Source organism: Zingiber officinale, chromosome 6A (genome assembly GCF_018446385.1).
Source record: "Zingiber officinale cultivar Zhangliang chromosome 6A, Zo_v1.1, whole genome shotgun sequence".
NCBI lineage: Eukaryota > Viridiplantae > Streptophyta > Magnoliopsida > Zingiberales > Zingiberaceae > Zingiber > Zingiber officinale.
In genome coordinates this window covers 66649985-66668764 of record NC_055997.1, presented here as the reverse complement: position 1 = coordinate 66668764, position 18780 = coordinate 66649985, and the positions used below count along the sequence as shown (strand labels likewise).

Here is an 18780-nt window from a genome sequence, read left to right as displayed (position 1 = left end):
TTATTAAAAATATCACAAATTACTAAGTCATATGATTAGGCTATAAAATGCAACCTTTGCATTTTCATCAACATCAATCATAGAAAGAAGATCTCGAGAGAGAGATAGCGCCACTGTGCCTTCCTCCTTTTTGGTACGTACAAACTATTTGTTGTGGATTGCTTTTTTAATATGTTATTTTTTATTAATTAATTTGGGTGAAATGAAAATGTATATTTGATTTGATCTTACTTTTCATTGATTTACAAGGTAGAGTTTAAGCTAATAATACTAAAGATGATTGCGAACCAAAACCTCATACGCAACATCATTGGAGTGACAGGTATAAGTATTATTTAATTTATTTCACTGAAAAAAAATAATAGTTTTATCTACCATGATCTTGAGTGTTACTTTTAAATTTTATTACAGGCAATGTAATCTCGTGTGGTTTGTTTTTATCGCCCATGTAAGTTTTTAACCTTTTTATTTTTTTTTATTGATAATTGCTTAGAAAGATTGTTGTGTTAATTTAAATGCAACTCTTTCACATTTTATAGGCCGACATACATACAAATCATCAAGAGCAAGGATGTGAAGAAATTTTCACCGATTCCCTACCTTGCCACATTGCTCAATTGCTTGCTTTGGTTTTTCTATGGGCTACCCATCGTCCACCCCAATAGCCTTCTAGTCATCATCATCAATGGCATTGGTATAGCCTTTGAAATATTCTACCTAACCGTTTTCTTAATCTATGCTGCTCGCCAAGGCCGTGTAAGTATAACATGCCCAATATTTTTTCTTTGTCATATGTGTACCATCTAAAAATTCTCCCTAACTAATCTACACATGTTAATATTATTTAGTTGAAGGTCATCAAACTATTAGCACTTGAGGCGGTGTTCATGATAGCTGTAGTAACTTTAGTGCTCTTGTTGATCCACACAACCACCAAGAGATCCTTAGTTGTGGGTATCCTCTGTATTATCTTTGGAACTTGCATGTATGCGTCTCCTCTCGTTGTGATGGTAAGAACATTCTCTCCAATGCCAAATTTGACTATGAATTATATTTTTTATATATATAAAGAGAGTCTTATGAAATTATTATTATACTTTTGTAGAAACTTGTGATTCAAACAAAGAGCGTGGAGTTCATGCCCTTCACACTTTCTCTTGCTAGCTTCCTTAATGGAGTTTGTTGGACTAGCTATGGTTTCCTCCCCTTCGATATCAATCTCCTTGTAAGTATCTGTATATTTAATTCCATATAAATAATCTTGATTGATAAATTAATTAATATATATATTTTCTATCACTTTCTTTCATTAGGTTCCTAATGGTTTGGGGACTCTCTTTGGTCTTGCTCAACTAGTCCTCTATGCATGTTATTTCAAGTCCACACCGAATAAGAATACTAAAGCTGAGGTGGAGCTACCCGTCTAACGTTTCAAGACTTTAGTTTTGATTAATGTTTATATATATATGTATGTTTTTTTCTCTTTAGATTAGATGAAGCTATTTTATATATTTTTTTCAAACTAATGATTAAACGAATAAGTTTTTCTGTATTAACTTGCATTAATGATTAAAAAAATTAATCTTTTTTTTTCTGGTCTCTTTAATTTGAAGTGTGAAATAAAGCATGGGTTATGCTTATAGTGTCGCCATCGATGATTTTATTTTTAAGCACTGGATTATATCAATAAATCTATCGAAAAAATTTTAAATCAAAAAAAACTTTAGGCACTCATTGTATTGTAAGATATGTAGGATAATATTTCTCTATATTTAGATAATAATGATAGTAATCTCTAATTTACATTAATATTAAAAAATAATAATATTTATTTAATTTATTAAAAAAGAATATTTCTAAATTTATGAAAAAATAAATGAAGATTTTTAATTTTGAATTTATAAATTGGACGCGAAATCTAAAATTTAAATAAAATTAATTTTTATAAATGAATAAGGGCAAGATTTATTTTAAAGACGAGGCCGCCAACTTACCATGCAAAGAAAAATAAAACGAGAGTATTCTTATATTTAATATTGTATAATGTTTATATATATATATATATATATATAAAATCCCATATGACTCCCATGTTTGTGAATTTTGACTTGGCAGAATATGGACTATGCAATCTCATTTTTATATCAAACGTCGACTATTTAATACTAATTATGAGCTTGAAAATGGGGGACGTTTGAGATTAACAAGTCACCTTTTATCCAAATAGAGTTTAATTGAATAGTACTATTTTATCTATGTCTATAAATTTATCTTTTTCTAACATATATAGTTAAGTCATTTTATATTGGGTTTTACTTATTTAAAATATACAAGGATTTTTTGCTTTTTTTCACTTAAAAAAACTTAACACGAGTTATAAGCATTTTCCAAAAGGTTCTCAAGATATTACAGAAGATTAGTACTACTTAGGTATTTAATTAAATAGATAATTAAAAATATAGACATCCTTTAGTAATAAATAAAAAAGAGGCTTTTATATTTTAAAATTTTGATACTCTTTCATTTTTTTATGTTTTCTAATCAAATTTAATCTGACAAATTTATTATTATTATTTCTTAATGTTAGAAAATTTTAAATAAATTTTTTAAAGTGTGAGATTGATTTAGTTTCTTTTGACAAGTCTTGTCCAATACCATATTAATTCAATTTTTTTTCTTTAAATTGTTTGTTTAACTCTAATACTCTAAAGCACTGTGATAATAGCAATTCACCTAGTTGTATGGTGTTTGAGGAAAAGATCAAATTCACAAAGGTTAATTGCCAATTTATTCGCCATCACCCATACTAAGACAATTGATCTCTCACATGCATCAAACAGATTAAAGAACAAATCGCCAAACTTTAAACCAAATCTTAAACTAAGAATCCTCATCACTAATTCAAATTGAATATACTTGGGGCATTTCCTGTTCAAAAAAAGGATGCTAACAATTGTACTTATTATCTAGCTACTTCTGCCACATGAATTCTCAAATCATAAAGCTTTTCAATCCCATGATTCTTCCAAAATCATCATATTCGATGGAAGCTATGCCTCCGCACTCCTTCTACTTCTCTTTGATGCTCTATATGCTTATGAGTCTTGCCTTTTCATTTAAAGAAGCAGCAACACCTACGAGGGTGATGCAGAAGGCTCGTATAATTTTATCTTTTATGCTAGGGCTATTTTCACCTTTTACATCTTAGAATTTGGGATCTATTTAAACACTTATTGGGATTGATTTTAGACATTATCTTTTGTTTAATTTTAAATCAATTTATTTTGGTTAAACCTATAGATGATTTCTTTATGTTTGGCTTTTTTTTTTATTTTTTTTTATTTTCTCTCCGAAATACCTATGTGAAAACAAGCCTCCAAAATAGTCGATATTCTGTCTGATGTCAGTTGCTATATATTAGAGCACATCAGATCTGATAGATAGTCATTGTGGTCATGATCATCACCATAGTCGCAACAAACTTGCATGAGGAAGGCTTGATCATATCGTCCAGGATGAGATATTTGAAGATCTACAAAGACAAGTCACAAAATTAACTCCAAATTTGGCGGTGCAAGATCTTAAAGGTTGCAAGTTTCCTTATCTTACTTCTGATCCCAATTTTGAAAACCCCTATCACAACTGCAAAAGTCATGGTCAAGAGAACAGTATAGAGATATCGGGTTTCTAGTTAATCTTCCTGAGTTTTCTGGTACGTTACATGCAAAAGAATTTATTGATTGGATAAACAAAAAGAAGAGAATTTTTTTATTATAAGGAAATATATGATCATGTGAAAGTTAAACTAGTTGTTCACAAACTTAAAGGTCGAGCATCAGCGTTGTTGGAGCAGTTAAAACGCTCACGTGACAGATAAGGCAAAGCCAAACTCACTTATTGGGAGAAGATGAAAAAGAAGATAAAGAGTCACTTTCTTCTTTTCGGCTACACTCAAACTTTGTTTGAATGATGCCAAGTGTTAGAGAGGGGATAGAGCTAAATCAATTAAGGTTTGGATTAATCTTTGATCTTAATTTATAACTTAGATTTTATTAGTTATGCTTCTGCTCTATTTCGATATTATATGTATTTCTATTATATCTAACCAAGATTATATGCATTTTTAAAATATTGTAATTTTATTTTAATTTTTCTTATTATAATATAGTATAAATATGATGAGCTAGAGCTAACATAGCGAAATTCATAAACTAGTGATGAATCTGACGGATATGAGCCCTCTATTAGTAATAATATGAGTTTATAGCTAGAGGCAAGTGGGGGATAGAAAGGAGGAAGGATATTGGGAATGAATTCTTTGTGGAGTTATTGGTACATCTTCTTCCACCCCACCAGCAATAAGGACACAAATAAATAACTTGACTAAAGAGATTAGCAATTTGAAGGTGATAATATTGCAAAGGGATGAGAAAATGAGAGAAATGCACTGACAATAGGACCTCATAATGCAACATCTTCAGTTAGGCTCCACTCCAAGTCAAATTCCTTTCAGTTCTAGTGATGATGATGGTGACGACGATGACGATGACGATGATGATGGTGGTGATGGTTCTTCATGATTTATGTATGAATGTTATTTGTCTCAAAATTAGTATTTTTGAACATTTATTATTTGATTATGAACCTTTTATTTATATATTTTTTATTGATACTGTTAACTTATTTCGAACAGGCTTGGTGAGACCAAGTAAGCTAATGCAAATTGAAAATCCATGTCAGAGGAAGTAAGTCTTTACATATTAAGTTCTGTGTTAGGATTTTCTTTCTTGTTTAAAATGATACCGTTTGTTGTTTGTTTATTTTGATGTAGGAAAAGAAGAAAAATGGAAGGAGAAGAAAGTGTGAGCACTAGAAGAAGATGATTTATTGATTTTCATGTGTATTCATTTTGATTGACTTATTGAAGAATGTTAGATATTTTAGGATATGATGACTTGATGACTTGCATGGATTTGACTTGTGTGTATGATTTTCTTATGGATATGTTTGTTTTTGACTTGTATCGTTGTAGATTTGGTTTGGAATGTTAAATAAAATGTGTATGTTATGAATACGATGTGATGTGATATGATATGATGTGATGTTAAATAGGATGTGTATGTTATAAATAGGTGTATGTTGTGAATAGGATGTGTATATTGTGAATAAGATGTGATGTATTATGTAAACATGACAAACTATAGAAAATGGACAGGTTCTGGGCAAAATATTAGCATTTTGTGGCGAATTAGACGACAAAAATTTTGCATCTCCAAATTATCGTAAAACTATTGTGCATCATAATTCTACAATGACTCCCATTTTCATTGTAGATTGGCGACGAATCTATTTTCGTTGTCAATTAGTGACGAAAAGTGGTTTCGTTGCAGATTGACAATGAAAATGTATTCGTTGCAGATTGACAACGAAATTATATTCGTTGTAGAGTTAGCGACAAATTCATTTTTGTTGCAAATCTGTGATGAAAACTAGATTCGTCGTCAATCTAGAACAAAAACATATTTTCTCCCCAAATTTGAGTATGGTGACTTTTGTGATGAATTTTATTTTCATTGAGAATTTACAATGAATTTAGTGATAAAAAATCCTCGTAAAATTGCCGATGAATTTTAATCATTTCATTACAGAGTTTGCCGATGACTTATTTGTGATGAAAATTTTGTTGTCGTAGAGTTCGTCACAAATTATTTTTTCAATGATTTTTAAAAAAAAATAATCATCGCAAATGACCTATTTTTTTGTAGTGAGTCTTCACTCTACATGAAATCGTTGAGCTCAAAAAAATTCATGTTCTATGGCTACATAATCCACATTATCTAGCAACAAAATGACACCGTGTATCTCCTCTATCTCATATGAATCATTTGGGAAATAAACTGGTGAAATTCCTATGTATACTCATCAACCGATCTTGCACCTTGTCTCAACACTTGACCTCATTCAAACAAAGTTTTAGTGTGTAGCCGAAAGGAAGAAAGTGATTCTTCATCTTCTTTTTCATCTTCTCCCAATCAGTGATTTGGCTTTGCCCTATCTATCACGCGAGCATTGTAACTATTCCAACCACGTTGATGCTCGACCTTTAAGTTTGAGAGCAACTTGTTTAACTTTCACACGATCAGATACTTCCTTATAATAAAAAAATTCTCTTCTTTTTGTTAATACAATAAATAAATTCTACTGCTTGTAACGTACAAAAAAACTCAAGAACATCAACTAGAAACTTGATATCTCTATACCGTTCCCCTTGACCACGAATTTTGCGGTTGTGATAGGGGTTTTCAAAAGTGAAATTAGAAGTAAGATAAGGAAACTTACAACCTTTAGTAGGTCCCTGTTGGATTTTTCGGGCCGCGAAAACCGCTTTTCGCGTCGCAGAAACCCCGAATCACTCAAAGCCGTAGATCCGTGCAAGAAAAAACCGAATGAAGTACAAGTACGAGTTTCAAAATTTTAGATCTACTCCTAGATCTATGTGTTGAGAACTTTTACCTTTGAAGCGTGCCCTCGCAAAATTCCCGCTCGTCCAAGGTACGTGTCGGATCTCCAAAGTATCAAGGTAGATACTTCTCTAGTGATATCCACACGAACAAGGAGTGCTCTCTAGCACTCAAGGATGGAGAAGAGAGACCCCAAGTGTGCTAGCACTTTCTAGGGCTCTCGGATGGAATGGAAGAAGAAAGGAGATCAAAGAAGAGAGGATAAAAACCAAGAACACTCTTCTATGTGACCTTCACTTACCCTTTCTACTTTTGGGAACTCAAATCACCCTCTCCACTCTTGGAACCTCACGGCAACAACACCATGGAGAGAAGAGAGACCACCCAAGGAGGAAGAAGAAGGAGTTAATCACAATAATAATGAAAAACATCAATTCCCTTCATTTTGAGTGGTCGGCCACAATGAGAGTAATTACTCTCATTAATGTGGCCGGCCACATTAAAACAAAGAAGGAAGTGTAACTTCCATTAGGTGGCATAATCATGTATTAACTATGATGATGTGGCACATCATCATTGGCCACTTAATGCCAAGTCACACATATGATGTGGCAAAGTCAAGTCAAACTTGACTCTTCCTCTTCCTCTCAAGTCAAGTCAAACTTGACTTAATCTCTCTCATGGTTGATCTAATCCAACCATTTAATTCAAGCCAATTTAATATAATGACTCTAATTCATTTAATTAAATTGATTAAATGAATCATAATCTAAATTAGACTCATTGAACACATGAATCAACTTGAGTCAAACTCAAGCTAGCCCAATTTGGATTACTCTTAATCCAATTTAATTCATCAAATGAATCTAATCCTCTTGGTTCATCATATGAACCTAATCTCCATCCACTTGTTCTTTGTGTGTGACCCAATAGGTTCTTGTAACGTTGGCAATGTTCCTAAACTCCTTTAGAAACATAAGCAATGAGCGGCATCTAGCAATACATCATTGCTACCCAAGTTACAAGAATGTTGAGATCCAACATCACCTTGTGACTACTAATTGTGACTCCTCACAATATGTGACATTGTCCTTCTATCCTTGACATCTAGATTGATCAATGTGAGGCATAGACCGTGTCATCCTCAAATCCATCTAAATTTTGAACTCCAAGTAGACTCACTCGATCAAATGAGTTCAACATCTAATGTTGACTCATTTGGGCATGGCCATGCACTTCGTGGTCTAACTCTATCAAGAATATTGATGTCGCTCCCGTCATATGGGAGAGATAGATCCCATCTACATCACTCACATCCCTTTGCATAATTTGTTATATACCCAGTAATCGCCTTTATAGTCTACCCTGTTACGGGTGACGTTTGACGAAACCAAAGTACATAACTCCTTATTGTTGGGATCTCTCGTACGGGGGCTAGAGAGGGGGGTGTGAATAGCCGACCCCAAATCGTCGCGTTTCTACAAACTAGGTTAGCGCAGCGGAAAATAACACGTAGAAACAAAGGAAAAGAAGACAAACCTCAAACAAACCGATGTAACGAGGTTCGGAGATTAGGGCTCCTACTCCTCGGCGTGTCCGTAAGGTGGGCGAGTCCAGTCAATCCGTCGGTGGATGAGTCCCCGGAAAACCGGATAAAAATAACTCCTTATGGGTGGAGAAACCTCGCCACAATACTCTTGCAACAGCAAGATGAATGTACAAGAAATACAAGAACGCAGAAGACAATACAAGTGTAAAAGCAATCTTGCCTTCTCGTCGACTGGAAGAAGCAACAGCTCCAAGCGCCTACAACAGCAGATGATCCAGCCGGAAGCTCACGCGAAGCTCTGGAGGAGCTCAACAAAGCTCAAGCACAGCAGCACTTAGGGACAGGAAGAAGGAGAAGAAAAGGGAGAGAAGGCTCGCAGCAGCAGCCCTCCTTTTATATCCTGCGAAGAAAGCGAAGAAACACAGAGGAAATCTAGCCGCAACGGCTAGTTCCTGGATCGGTCCACAGACCGATCAGGCTCCATGTGGATCGGTCCACAGACCGATCCATTCCCTAGCCTTTGCCTCTGTTCCATCTCTGACCGATCAGGAGTTTCCCTGATTGGTCCATGGACCGATCAGGGAACCTCCTGATCGGTCCACAGACCGATCAGGGAAACTCCTGATCGGTCCACAGACCGATCAGGCGTCTTTCTCGCGGCTACTAATCACCTTCTGATCGGTCTGCAGACCGATCAGATACCGATCAGTAGCACACTGATCGGTCACCAGACCGATCAGATAACTAGTGACTTGGTTTTTGCCCAAACCAAGTCCCAAGCCTTCCAAACCAACATTTGGTCAACCTCGACCTATTGGTACTTCATTCCTAGCATCTGGTCACTCCCTTGACCTGCTAGAATTCCCCGCCAAGTGTCCGGTCAATCCCTTTGACCTACTTGGACTTTACTCAACACCAGATGTCCGATCATCCCTGATCCATCTGGATTTTCCTTTGCCCGGCTTCACTCCCCAGACTTTCACCTGGCTTCACTCACCAGGATTTCCACACTGCCTAACATCCCAGTTAGGACTTTCTCACTGCCTGGCTTCACTCACCAGGACTTTCCAACTGCCTAACATCCCAGTTAGGACTTTCCCACTGCCTGGCTTCACTCACCAGGACTTTCCACACTGCCTAACATCCCAGTTAGGACTTTCCCACTGCCTGGCTTCACTCACCAGGACTTCCCGACTGCCTGTCTTCACTCACCAGGACTTCTCCGACTGCCTGGCTTCACTCACCAGGACTTTTCCCCGTGCCAAACTCCCTGTTTGGACTTTCCCCGTGCCAAGTCTCCATACTTGGACTTTCCGCGTGCCAAGCTACCTGCTTGGACTTTTCCCCGTGCCAAGTCTCCGTACTTGGACTTTTCCAGTGCCAAGTCTCCATACTTGGACTTTTCCCGAATCAGGTCAACCAGGTCAACCTTGACCTAAGGTTTCACCTACAATCTCCCAAACACCTATTCTTGTCAAACATCAAGAATACAACTCTCTTCTCGTCAAACATCGTCAAACATCAAAACATAACTCGAGTCAATTCAACTCGAGTCAGGTCAACCAGGTCAACCTTGACCTAAGGTTGCACCAACAATCTCCCACTTTTTGATGTTTGACAAAAACCAAAATCAAGTTAGGTTAACCCGATAACCTAACTTAGGTTTTCCAATGTTCTTCCTTGAACATTCTTCCAAAACCTACACTCTCCCCCTTGGGACATCTCTCCCCCTTTTTGACACACATCAAAAAGAGGGAATCAAGGTCAAGAGTTTCTTCCTAATGAAAGTCCCATACCTTTCATTGAAACCCTTAACTTTCCCCTTGATACTAAACTCAACACTCAACTTAGTGACAATCTCATATCACTAATCCTCAAAAGTCTTAAGGAGTAAAAACTCCCCCTAAAAGTCAACTCCTCCTTGACAATTAGTTAAGACTCCCCCTAAAGGTCAACTCCCCCTTGACCATTGCACCAACAATGTCTTGGAGAGTTTCAAACCTTTAGAAACCCGAAAATCAACTCTCACAGCTGAAATTTCAGACCACAGTCTGAAAATCAGAAACTAGCACACACTGATCGGTCCTAAGACCGATCAAAAACCCCCTGGATCGGTCCCCAGACCGATCCATGCTTCATTGATCGCACTGGATCGTCACTGATCGGTCACCAGACCGATCAGGCCTTCACCAGATCGCACCAAGCTCTCTGGATCTTACTGGATCGGTCTGTAGACCGATCCAGTGAAGCATGGATCGGTCTACAGACCGATCAGAATTTCCCTGGATCGGTCCCCAGACCGATCCAGACTCTGACAGGAGATTTCTGAAATTTCCTTCCCGAAATTCAGAAACTCCTAGAAAATTTCAGAAAATTCGAAAAATTGTGAAATTTTGAGGATACATTTCTCATAACATATACTATCATGGAAAAATAGTTTTCTATGAAAACAACTTCCATTTTTCAATCTTGATACAAAGTTCAAAAACTTCGAAATAGTTCAAGTTTAACTCAACTTTGTATCACAATGTTCAATGATGAATGCAATCACTAAGATGGCTTCATCAAGGTTTTCCAAATCAATTTCAAAATGATTTTAAACCTTTTAATTTAGGACCATAATCTTAGGGCTAAATGTACATGACTTGTACATAAGCTTTCCCTATGATCCCCCAATTTTGAATTAGGTTCATCTAGGTACAAAACTATGCACCTTGATCCTAACTCATCATCCTAATATCTCACACATATCTAAGGTGTATCAAACACATTCAAGTCAATTTTGATGTGAGATATGGGTTTAGGTCAACTTAGGCTAAGTTCTCATGCATTTTCTAAACACCAATTTGATCTCAATATCAAAATGTGCTTTTATCCTTAAATCAATTTCATTGATCATTAATGCACAAGATGATGACATGGCATATAATGATTTCATAAGTAAAAACATGTGCCAATGTCATGATGTCATGGCATAAAGTGTGAAACTTAAATAAAGCATGACATTTAAACTAACCTAAGCATTATCATGACATTTTAAATGATCATAAAATAAATATGGTGTCATGACATGGTATATGGCAAACAATATATGGCAAATAGCACATAAAGGTAGAAAATACCTAAAACTAGCCTTAGTTGCCATTTTTGATAATTTTGATTATCTTGCCATAGGTTCTATATTCCTAAGTGTAATAGATCTAAGATCATATATCAAGGATGTTTAGATCACTATGTGCCAATTAAATTGACTCTAGACAACTCCTCAAATATGATTGGCACATCCTAATCACCTTAGGAATATTTTTCAATTTCATTTTCAAGGCTTGATTGCACCTTGAAACTTCCTAAAGTGCCACCTTTTGCCATGATTAGGTTAACTACCTATTCAAGTAAGGTTGGCACACCCTAACTCATCTAGCGTGATGAAATCACGCTCCTAGGAACCCAATACCTATTTGAGCTCATTTGGTTCACTAAATATTCACTAGGGATAACTTCCCTAGCAACCCTCCTAATGACCCTCCTAGGCTTTAAAGCCTTGGTCATTTGGGACTCATCAAGATCAACTCTAGGGGTGACTCCCCTTGTGACCTTGGTGGTGGTCTTCCTAGCCCTAGTTTTTGTTCCATAATCGAATGGAACATTATGATAGGTGGGCTTGACCATTTGGGACTTAGGTTTGTGACCCAAACCTTTCTTGTCCTTGGGCTTTGAGATTTGACCCTTAAACCCTAGAGATGACTTCTCCAAGTTCTTAAGAGCCTTTTCCAAAGTATCAAGTCTTGACCTCAAGACTTGATTCTCCTTCTCTAATACCTCAAGTTTTAATTTATCATTATTCCTTGAGGTATTTCTAGGCATATGTCTAGATGACTTGGGGTTTCTACCTAGGTTCTCCTTAGCCTTAGATGAGTTAATCCTAGGGTTGGAATGAGCTTTAAATATTACCTTAGGGTTTGCCTTAGCTCCCCCTATACACGTGCTTTGTCTCTTGTCCTTGCGAGGTTGCCTCCCCCTTGGACATTGACTCCTATAGTATCCCCGTTGCTTGCATTGGAAGCACACCACGTGCTTCTTGCTCTTGCATGTCGGGACTCCGGCTTCCTTGACCTTTGGTGCCGGTGGAGTCTTTCTAACCCTCTTTGGACACTTACTCTTGTAGTGCCCAAACTTCCTACACTCAAAACACATTATGTGTAATTTGCTTGAAATCACAGTGTTTGAGCTACCTAGGGTTGTGGATGTAGATGAGCTTTCTTCTTCATCCCTTCCGGAGGTAGATGCCTCTTCTTGCTCCGATCTTGAACAAGAGCTCTCCTCCTCTTCTTCCTTGGATGTTGAGTAGCCCTCAACTCCCAATTCGCTTCCTCCATGATGTGAGCTACTTGGCTCACTAGGCTCCTTTTCATGGAATTTTGCCAAATTGTTCCACAATTCCTTGGCGTTGTTGTACCTATCTATCTTGCACAAAACATTATTAGGTAAAGCAAATTCAATAATTTTTGTTACCTCGTCATTGATTTCGGATTGTCGGATTTGCTCTTTCGTCCACTCCTTCTTCTTGATAGGTTTTCCTTCCTCATCCATCGGAGGGGAAAACCCTTCTTGTACACAAAACCAATTTAACATATTAGTCCTAAGAAAATACATCATCCTTACCTTCCAATATGTGAAGTTGTCGTGAGACTCGTGGAAGGGTTGAATCGTGACATCTTCTCCATAGAGATCCATCTCAAGCCCGTGCTCCCCCGGGTGTTGAAACGTCGAAGAGCGACCTCGCTCTGATACCACTTGTTGGGATCTCTCGTACGGAGGCTAGAGAGGGGGGTGTGAATAGCCGACCCCAAATCGTCGCGTTTCTACAAACTAGGTTAGCGCAGCGGAAAATAACACGTAGAAACAAAGGAAAAGAAGACAAACCTCAAACAAACCGATGTAACGAGGTTCGGAGATTAGGGCTCCTACTCCTCGGCGTGTCCGTAAGGTGGACGAGTCCAGTCAATCCGTCGGTGGATGAGTCCCCGGAAAACCGGCTAAAAATAACTCCTTATGGGTGGAGAAACCTCGCCACAATACTCTTGCAACAGCAAGATGAATGTACAAGAAATACAAGAACGCAGAAGACAATACAAGTGTAAAAGCAATCTTGCCTTCTCGTCGACTGGAAGAAGCAACAGCTCCAAGCGCCTACAATAGCAGATGATCCAGCCGGAAGCTCACGCGAAGCTCTGGAGGAGCTCAACAAAGCTCAAGCACAGCAGCACTTAGGGACAGGAAGAAGGAGAAGAAAAGGGAGAGAAGGCTCGCAGCAGCAGCCCTCCTTTTATATCCTGCGAAGAAAGCGAAGAAACACAGAGGAAATCTAGCCGCAACGGCTAGTTCCTGGATCGGTCCACAGACCGATCAGGCTCCATGTGGATCGGTCCACAGACCGATCCATTCCCTAGCCTTTGCCTCTGTTCCATCTCTGACCGATCAGGAGTTTCCCTGATCAGTCCATGGAGCGATCAGGGAACCTCCTGATCGGTCCACAGACCGATCAGGGAAACTCCTGATCGGTCCACAGACCGATCAGGCGTCTTTCTCGCGGCTACTGATCACCTTCTGATCGGTATGCAGACCGATCAGATACCGATCAGTAGCACACTGATCGGTTACTGATCGGTCACCAGACCGATCAGATAACTAGTGACTTGGTTTTTGCCCAAACCAAGTCTCAAGCCTTCCAAACCAACATTTGGTCAACCTCGACCTGTTGGTACTTCATTCCTAGCATCTGGTCACTCCCTTGACCTGCTAGAATTCCCCGCCAAGTGTCCAGTCAATCCCTTTGACCTACTTGGACTTTACTCAACACCAGATGTCCGATCATCCCTGATCCATCTGGATTTTCCTTTGCCCGGCTTCACTCACCCAGACTTTCACCTGGCTTCACTCACCAGGATTTCCACACTGCCTAACATCCCAGTTAGGACTTTCTCACTGCCTGGCTTCACTCACCAGGACTTTCCAACTGCCTAACATCCCAGTTAGGACTTTCCCACTGCCTGGCTTCACTCACCAGGACTTCCACTTTCACCTAGCTTCACTCACTAGGATTTTCACCTGGCTTCACTCACCAGGACTTCTCCGACTGCCTGGCTTCACTCACCAGGACTTTTCCCCGTGCCAAACTCCCTGTTTGGACTTTCCCCGTGCCAAGTCTCCATACTTGGACTTTCCGCGTGCCAAGCTACCTGCTTGGACTTTTCCCCGTGCCAAGTCTCCGTACTTGGACTTTTCCAGTGCCAAGTCTCCATACTTGGACTTTTCCCGAATCAGGTCAACCAGGTCAACCTTGACCTAAGGTTGCACCTACAATCTCCCAAACACCTATTCTTGTCAAACATCAAGAATACAACTCTCTTCTCGTCAAACATCGTCAAACATCAAAACATAACTCGAGTCAAGTCAACTCGAGTCAGGTCAACCAGGTCAACCTTGACCTAAGGTTGCACCAACACTTATGTAGGGATCCATGGTGACTTCAGGTCAAAGGACTAATAGTCATACTAATAGCCACATGAGAAAGTATATGACACTCATATAACGATCCATGATACTTTCTCATGGCGGGTCATTCAGTATACATTCTCTAATGCATACCCATGTGTCAGCTTGATATCTCTATATCCATGACTTGTGAGATCAAGTCATCGAGCTGACCTACATGCTAGTCTTATTGTATTAACATTGTCCCTGAATGTTAATACTCAACTAGGAATGATTTAGAGTAGTGTTCCCTACATCATCTCACTATCGATTCAACTAATCGATTGATATTGGTATGAACCTTCTACTCAAGGACGCTATTATACTTAGTCTATTTGGCACTAATACAAATAAGTATAATAACCAAACAAATGCCTTTATTAATATACAAGAATATGATATACATGAGTCCATACAATCATCAAATGATTGGCTCTAGGGCTCTAACTAACAGTCCCTTGCGGCCGACAAGAGAAGGTTGAATTACTCGGCACAAAAATAAAATAAACGAAACCTTTCTCGAACTTTAAAGCTTAATTAAAATAAACACTTGCATAAAATGAATTAAGAAACCAATTAAAAAGAGAAAGAGGCAAAGAGACTTAACTTAGTTTGCAATCAGACGATTGCTAATCCAAGACATTGAAAACCCACTAAAGTCTGCTTCAGGTGGAGAAGCCTCTTACAACAGTCAAAGCTCACAATTACAAAGCTAAACACACTTGTTTTTAACTTTTGGGAGCAGGGCTATATTTATAGCCTTGATCGGAGCGCTTGGAAGAGTTTCAGGCACCTGGAGGGGGATAAAATTTTATCCTCGTCGCAACGGATCTCGATAGCTGGTATTTCGATAAAGTTTCTGGTACGAGCACCTGGACCAAGTCCGAGCACCCGGATTGGGATGAATCAGCTCGACCAAGGCACACGCCTAGGGCTCCCTGGGTTCGGGGGGTTCGGGCGCCCAAAGCACAATCAACCTCTGGTTGACTTTTCTTCCGGGTCTTCCACTCCAACTCCACTCACTTAGGTGATTTTGGCCATTTGAAATAGGATTCACCCGAACCCATTTTCCAGCCTTCTCGACCGTCCTTCTGCTCCAGCTTCTTGTCCCTTGGAATCACCGCGCGCTTCCTTCTCATCTGCCAGCATACTCTTCTACAAAGCCTCATCTCTCGGACGCACCAAGCCCATCAGCTCTCTCCCATGCCTTCCTTCTCACTAGCTGCATTTTTCGCTCGACCTCCTGTACTCCTTAGTTCCTGCACACTTAGACATAGGGGATCAAAACATAATAGGACCTAACTTGGTTTGGTTGATCACATCAAAATTACCATGGGATACCAACAATCTTCCCCTTATTAATGTGAGCAACCCTAAGTTAAGTTAGGGTAAACCAAAATAAATAGTAAAAAAACTAGCAAGTACAGGAAAAAAAATATGCAAAAAGCAAGTTGTACTCTCTCCTAAAGTTAAGCTCTAATTCCCCCCTTTAATCACATTAAAAATAGGGGTAAGCTTAAAATGACTTTGGAAATAAATTTGAAAACAAAGTCAAAGGGTTAAAAAGTTAGTAACTTTCATCCAGAAAAATCATCGGTTTGGATTTCAAAAATCTGAAAATTTATAGACAATTTTCGTAAAAATATATATTAGAATTTTGTTTAATTGTTCAAAAAAATTTTGAAATTTTTTTAATAGTGAAGTAGAAATATCAAAAGCTAAAAAAACTTTCATGAAATTATGAAATTGATTTAATTAGGAATAAATTTTTTCAAAAAATTTTATTTTTGAAAAGAAAATGTTTAAAAATACTTTTCTGGCTTAAAAAATTAGGAAAAATTTTTCAAAGATGTAACAGAGAAAGTATTTTTATATAAAAAATATTTTTCAAAAATTGAACGAAAATATAATTTTTTAATATTTAAAATATAATTTATGTAAGAAAAATCATAGAAAAATAATACAACAGCTAAAAATTTCAAAAATTTCTCCTTTGATCGATAACATTATACGAGTTTATAATGCTTATTTTTTCCTTATTGTCTTTAACTTTTGTATTCATATTAGTATTAGATTTTCGCTGTGCACTAATGAATACATAGGAAGCAATTGATTTAGAGGCACCGACTATTCAACCCCCCATCTAGCCGACCATACAAGGTCCAACAAATGGTATCAGTGCGATGATGCACTTCACCAGACTAACCGCTGATTAAGAAGTATGAAGGAGGAAGCTTACGAGACATCACCTTTTGGATGGTGAAAATGAAGAATATCTTCGAGTGGATTGGGAGACAATAAAAATGGTCGGCGAGGAACCATTTGAAGTGCCAAAAGGCAAGAAAGGGAAAAGACACCGACCATGTCATTGGATCGAGGAGCAACGATCACGATCAAAGGCAAATGATAAGGTAATATCAATATTGATTGAACTTTTTCCTAATAATGTGATGATTCGTGTAGCTAAATACGAGAATGCCTACGATTTGTGGAGAAAAGTTAAGATGGTCCTAGGAGAAGAACTTATGCCTACACAAGAGGAAGGAAAATCTGAAGAAGAGCATGAAGTGGCTCAAATAGTGGAGGAGCAACCGAAAGATGTCATATGTTCAACTTCCAAGGAGGAGAAGGATGAGGAAATGTCATCCACAAGCGTGGATGAGGAGACATCCTTAAAGGTTGAAGAAGAATCTAAGACAAGTGAAGAAGAAGAAGAGGAAGTCTTGGAAGTCAACCTAGTGAGTATCTCCACCGAAGTAAAGTCAAAGGACCACATCATTTGCTTCAGATGCAATGAGAAGGGACACTACAAGAGTAGGTGTCCAATGGGTAAGAAGAAGGTAACTCCTAAACCCATTCAAGTTAATTTGAATATATTAACAAGGGTTGTAAAAATGAAGAAGCCTAAAGAAGAAAAATGCGCATTGTGTGCTTCACGTGTGGGGAGAAGGACCACTACCACACCAAATGCCCCAAGAAGGGAGAGATCAAGAAGCTAGCGCAATTGCAGAAATGGGAGAAAGAGGAGAAGAGGAGCTCAAGTCTATGAAGAGCTTCAAGGTTAAGGGAGGTATACCCTAATTTGAAGTGTAATTCAAACTTAAATTCTTAAAAATTTTGACTTTAGATATCATGATAGAAATAGGGTAAATGTAGATCATAACCCTCAGAGACCAATTCATGAAAAATCTAGAAATGATTGACCTAGACAATTTAAATTCTCATTACCTAAGGAGAAAAAGGTAATGGAGAACTTAGGCATCAATCCCGAGAATGGGAGACACATGCTTAGAAAAATGGGTAGGTCTAAGAATATCCATGGTGGACATGTTGATTCTTGAGTTAGGAACCTAGAAAGGGAAAATCAAGCTTTGAAGGCAAAGCTTGATCAATTGGAGAAAACCCTAGATAGATTCAATGTTGGATCTAGAGGATTAAGTATGGTGTTGGGTAATTAAAGACCCAACAATGATAGATCGTGTTTGGGATACCGATCTAATATCTCCAAGGCTAAGGGAAAGTCTTATGCTAGGGTCGCATATGACTATAGCAAGGAGAAACCAATAAATGGCAAGGGGAATCCATTTAAAGGTAAGGAGAAGCTAACCAAGGACAAGGTGTCCAAGGTTAAGAATGTTAGATTTGTAGGCCAAGTGTCACTGGAGGTGCACCAATGTGGCCTAGCAATTATGGATGAGTCACCTAAGGAGGTGACCAAGGTTAAGAGCTCTAGGGGGAGATCAAAGAGTCAATTTGGTACCCATGGGAAATGGATCTCAAGTGGGTTTTACTTGGGATTCTAGATTAGGTCACGAGATGTGTCAAAACGTTTGGAGATGGATTTGAGTCTCAACCTTAGGGAATTGGCACAATTGGGTTGTGTTTTATGCAAGGAAATATGACATTGGGGTTGCATGAACATTAGTTTTGGATGTATAGATGCTATATAAACCAATGCTAGGGATGCATTGTGGTTTAGTATGAGCAAATACATCAAGAGGAAGCCAAAACTAGGACTTTAGGTCAAGGTTCAATTGAACCATTTAGCTAGTTTTGGGTTTTGTTTCAATCTTGGGATTGGTGATAGATATATTTTTGAATGTATTTTTCCCAAGTAGACATGGGTAAAATAAACCTCTTCATAAAATTTGGGGATTTTTGGATGTCTGTAAAATTTCTAGTGCATTTTGAAGTTGGGTTCAGAATGTTGTTTGGGCTGAAAACAGTGTGTCAATC

At 38.1% G+C, this 18780-nt stretch overlaps 1 protein-coding gene across 1 annotated transcript; it reads left to right on the top strand.

Moving 5' to 3' along the window:
- The first annotated feature begins 276 nt into the window (after positions 1–276).
- On the top strand, positions 277–4267 carry LOC121994878 (bidirectional sugar transporter SWEET5-like). The gene is made up of 7 exons (XM_042548768.1): positions 277–322; positions 412–448; positions 540–756; positions 849–1010; positions 1106–1225; positions 1314–1421; positions 4238–4267. The coding sequence occupies exons 1-7, from the start codon at positions 277–279 to the stop codon at positions 4265–4267; spliced, it is 720 nt and encodes a 239-aa protein (XP_042404702.1).
- Positions 4268–18780: the final 14513 nt, after the last annotated feature.

Excerpts from the sequence above, each read along its gene's own strand:
- LOC121994878 (XM_042548768.1), top strand. The coding sequence starts at position 277 with ATGATTGCGAACCAAAACCTCATACGCAACATCATTGGAGTGACAG. Across the intron at positions 323-411 it reads CAACATCATTGGAGTGACAG|GCAATGTAATCTCGTGTGGT; the intron begins GTATAAGTATTA and ends ATTTTATTACAG. Across the intron at positions 449-539 it reads GGTTTGTTTTTATCGCCCAT|GCCGACATACATACAAATCA; the intron begins GTAAGTTTTTAA and ends CACATTTTATAG.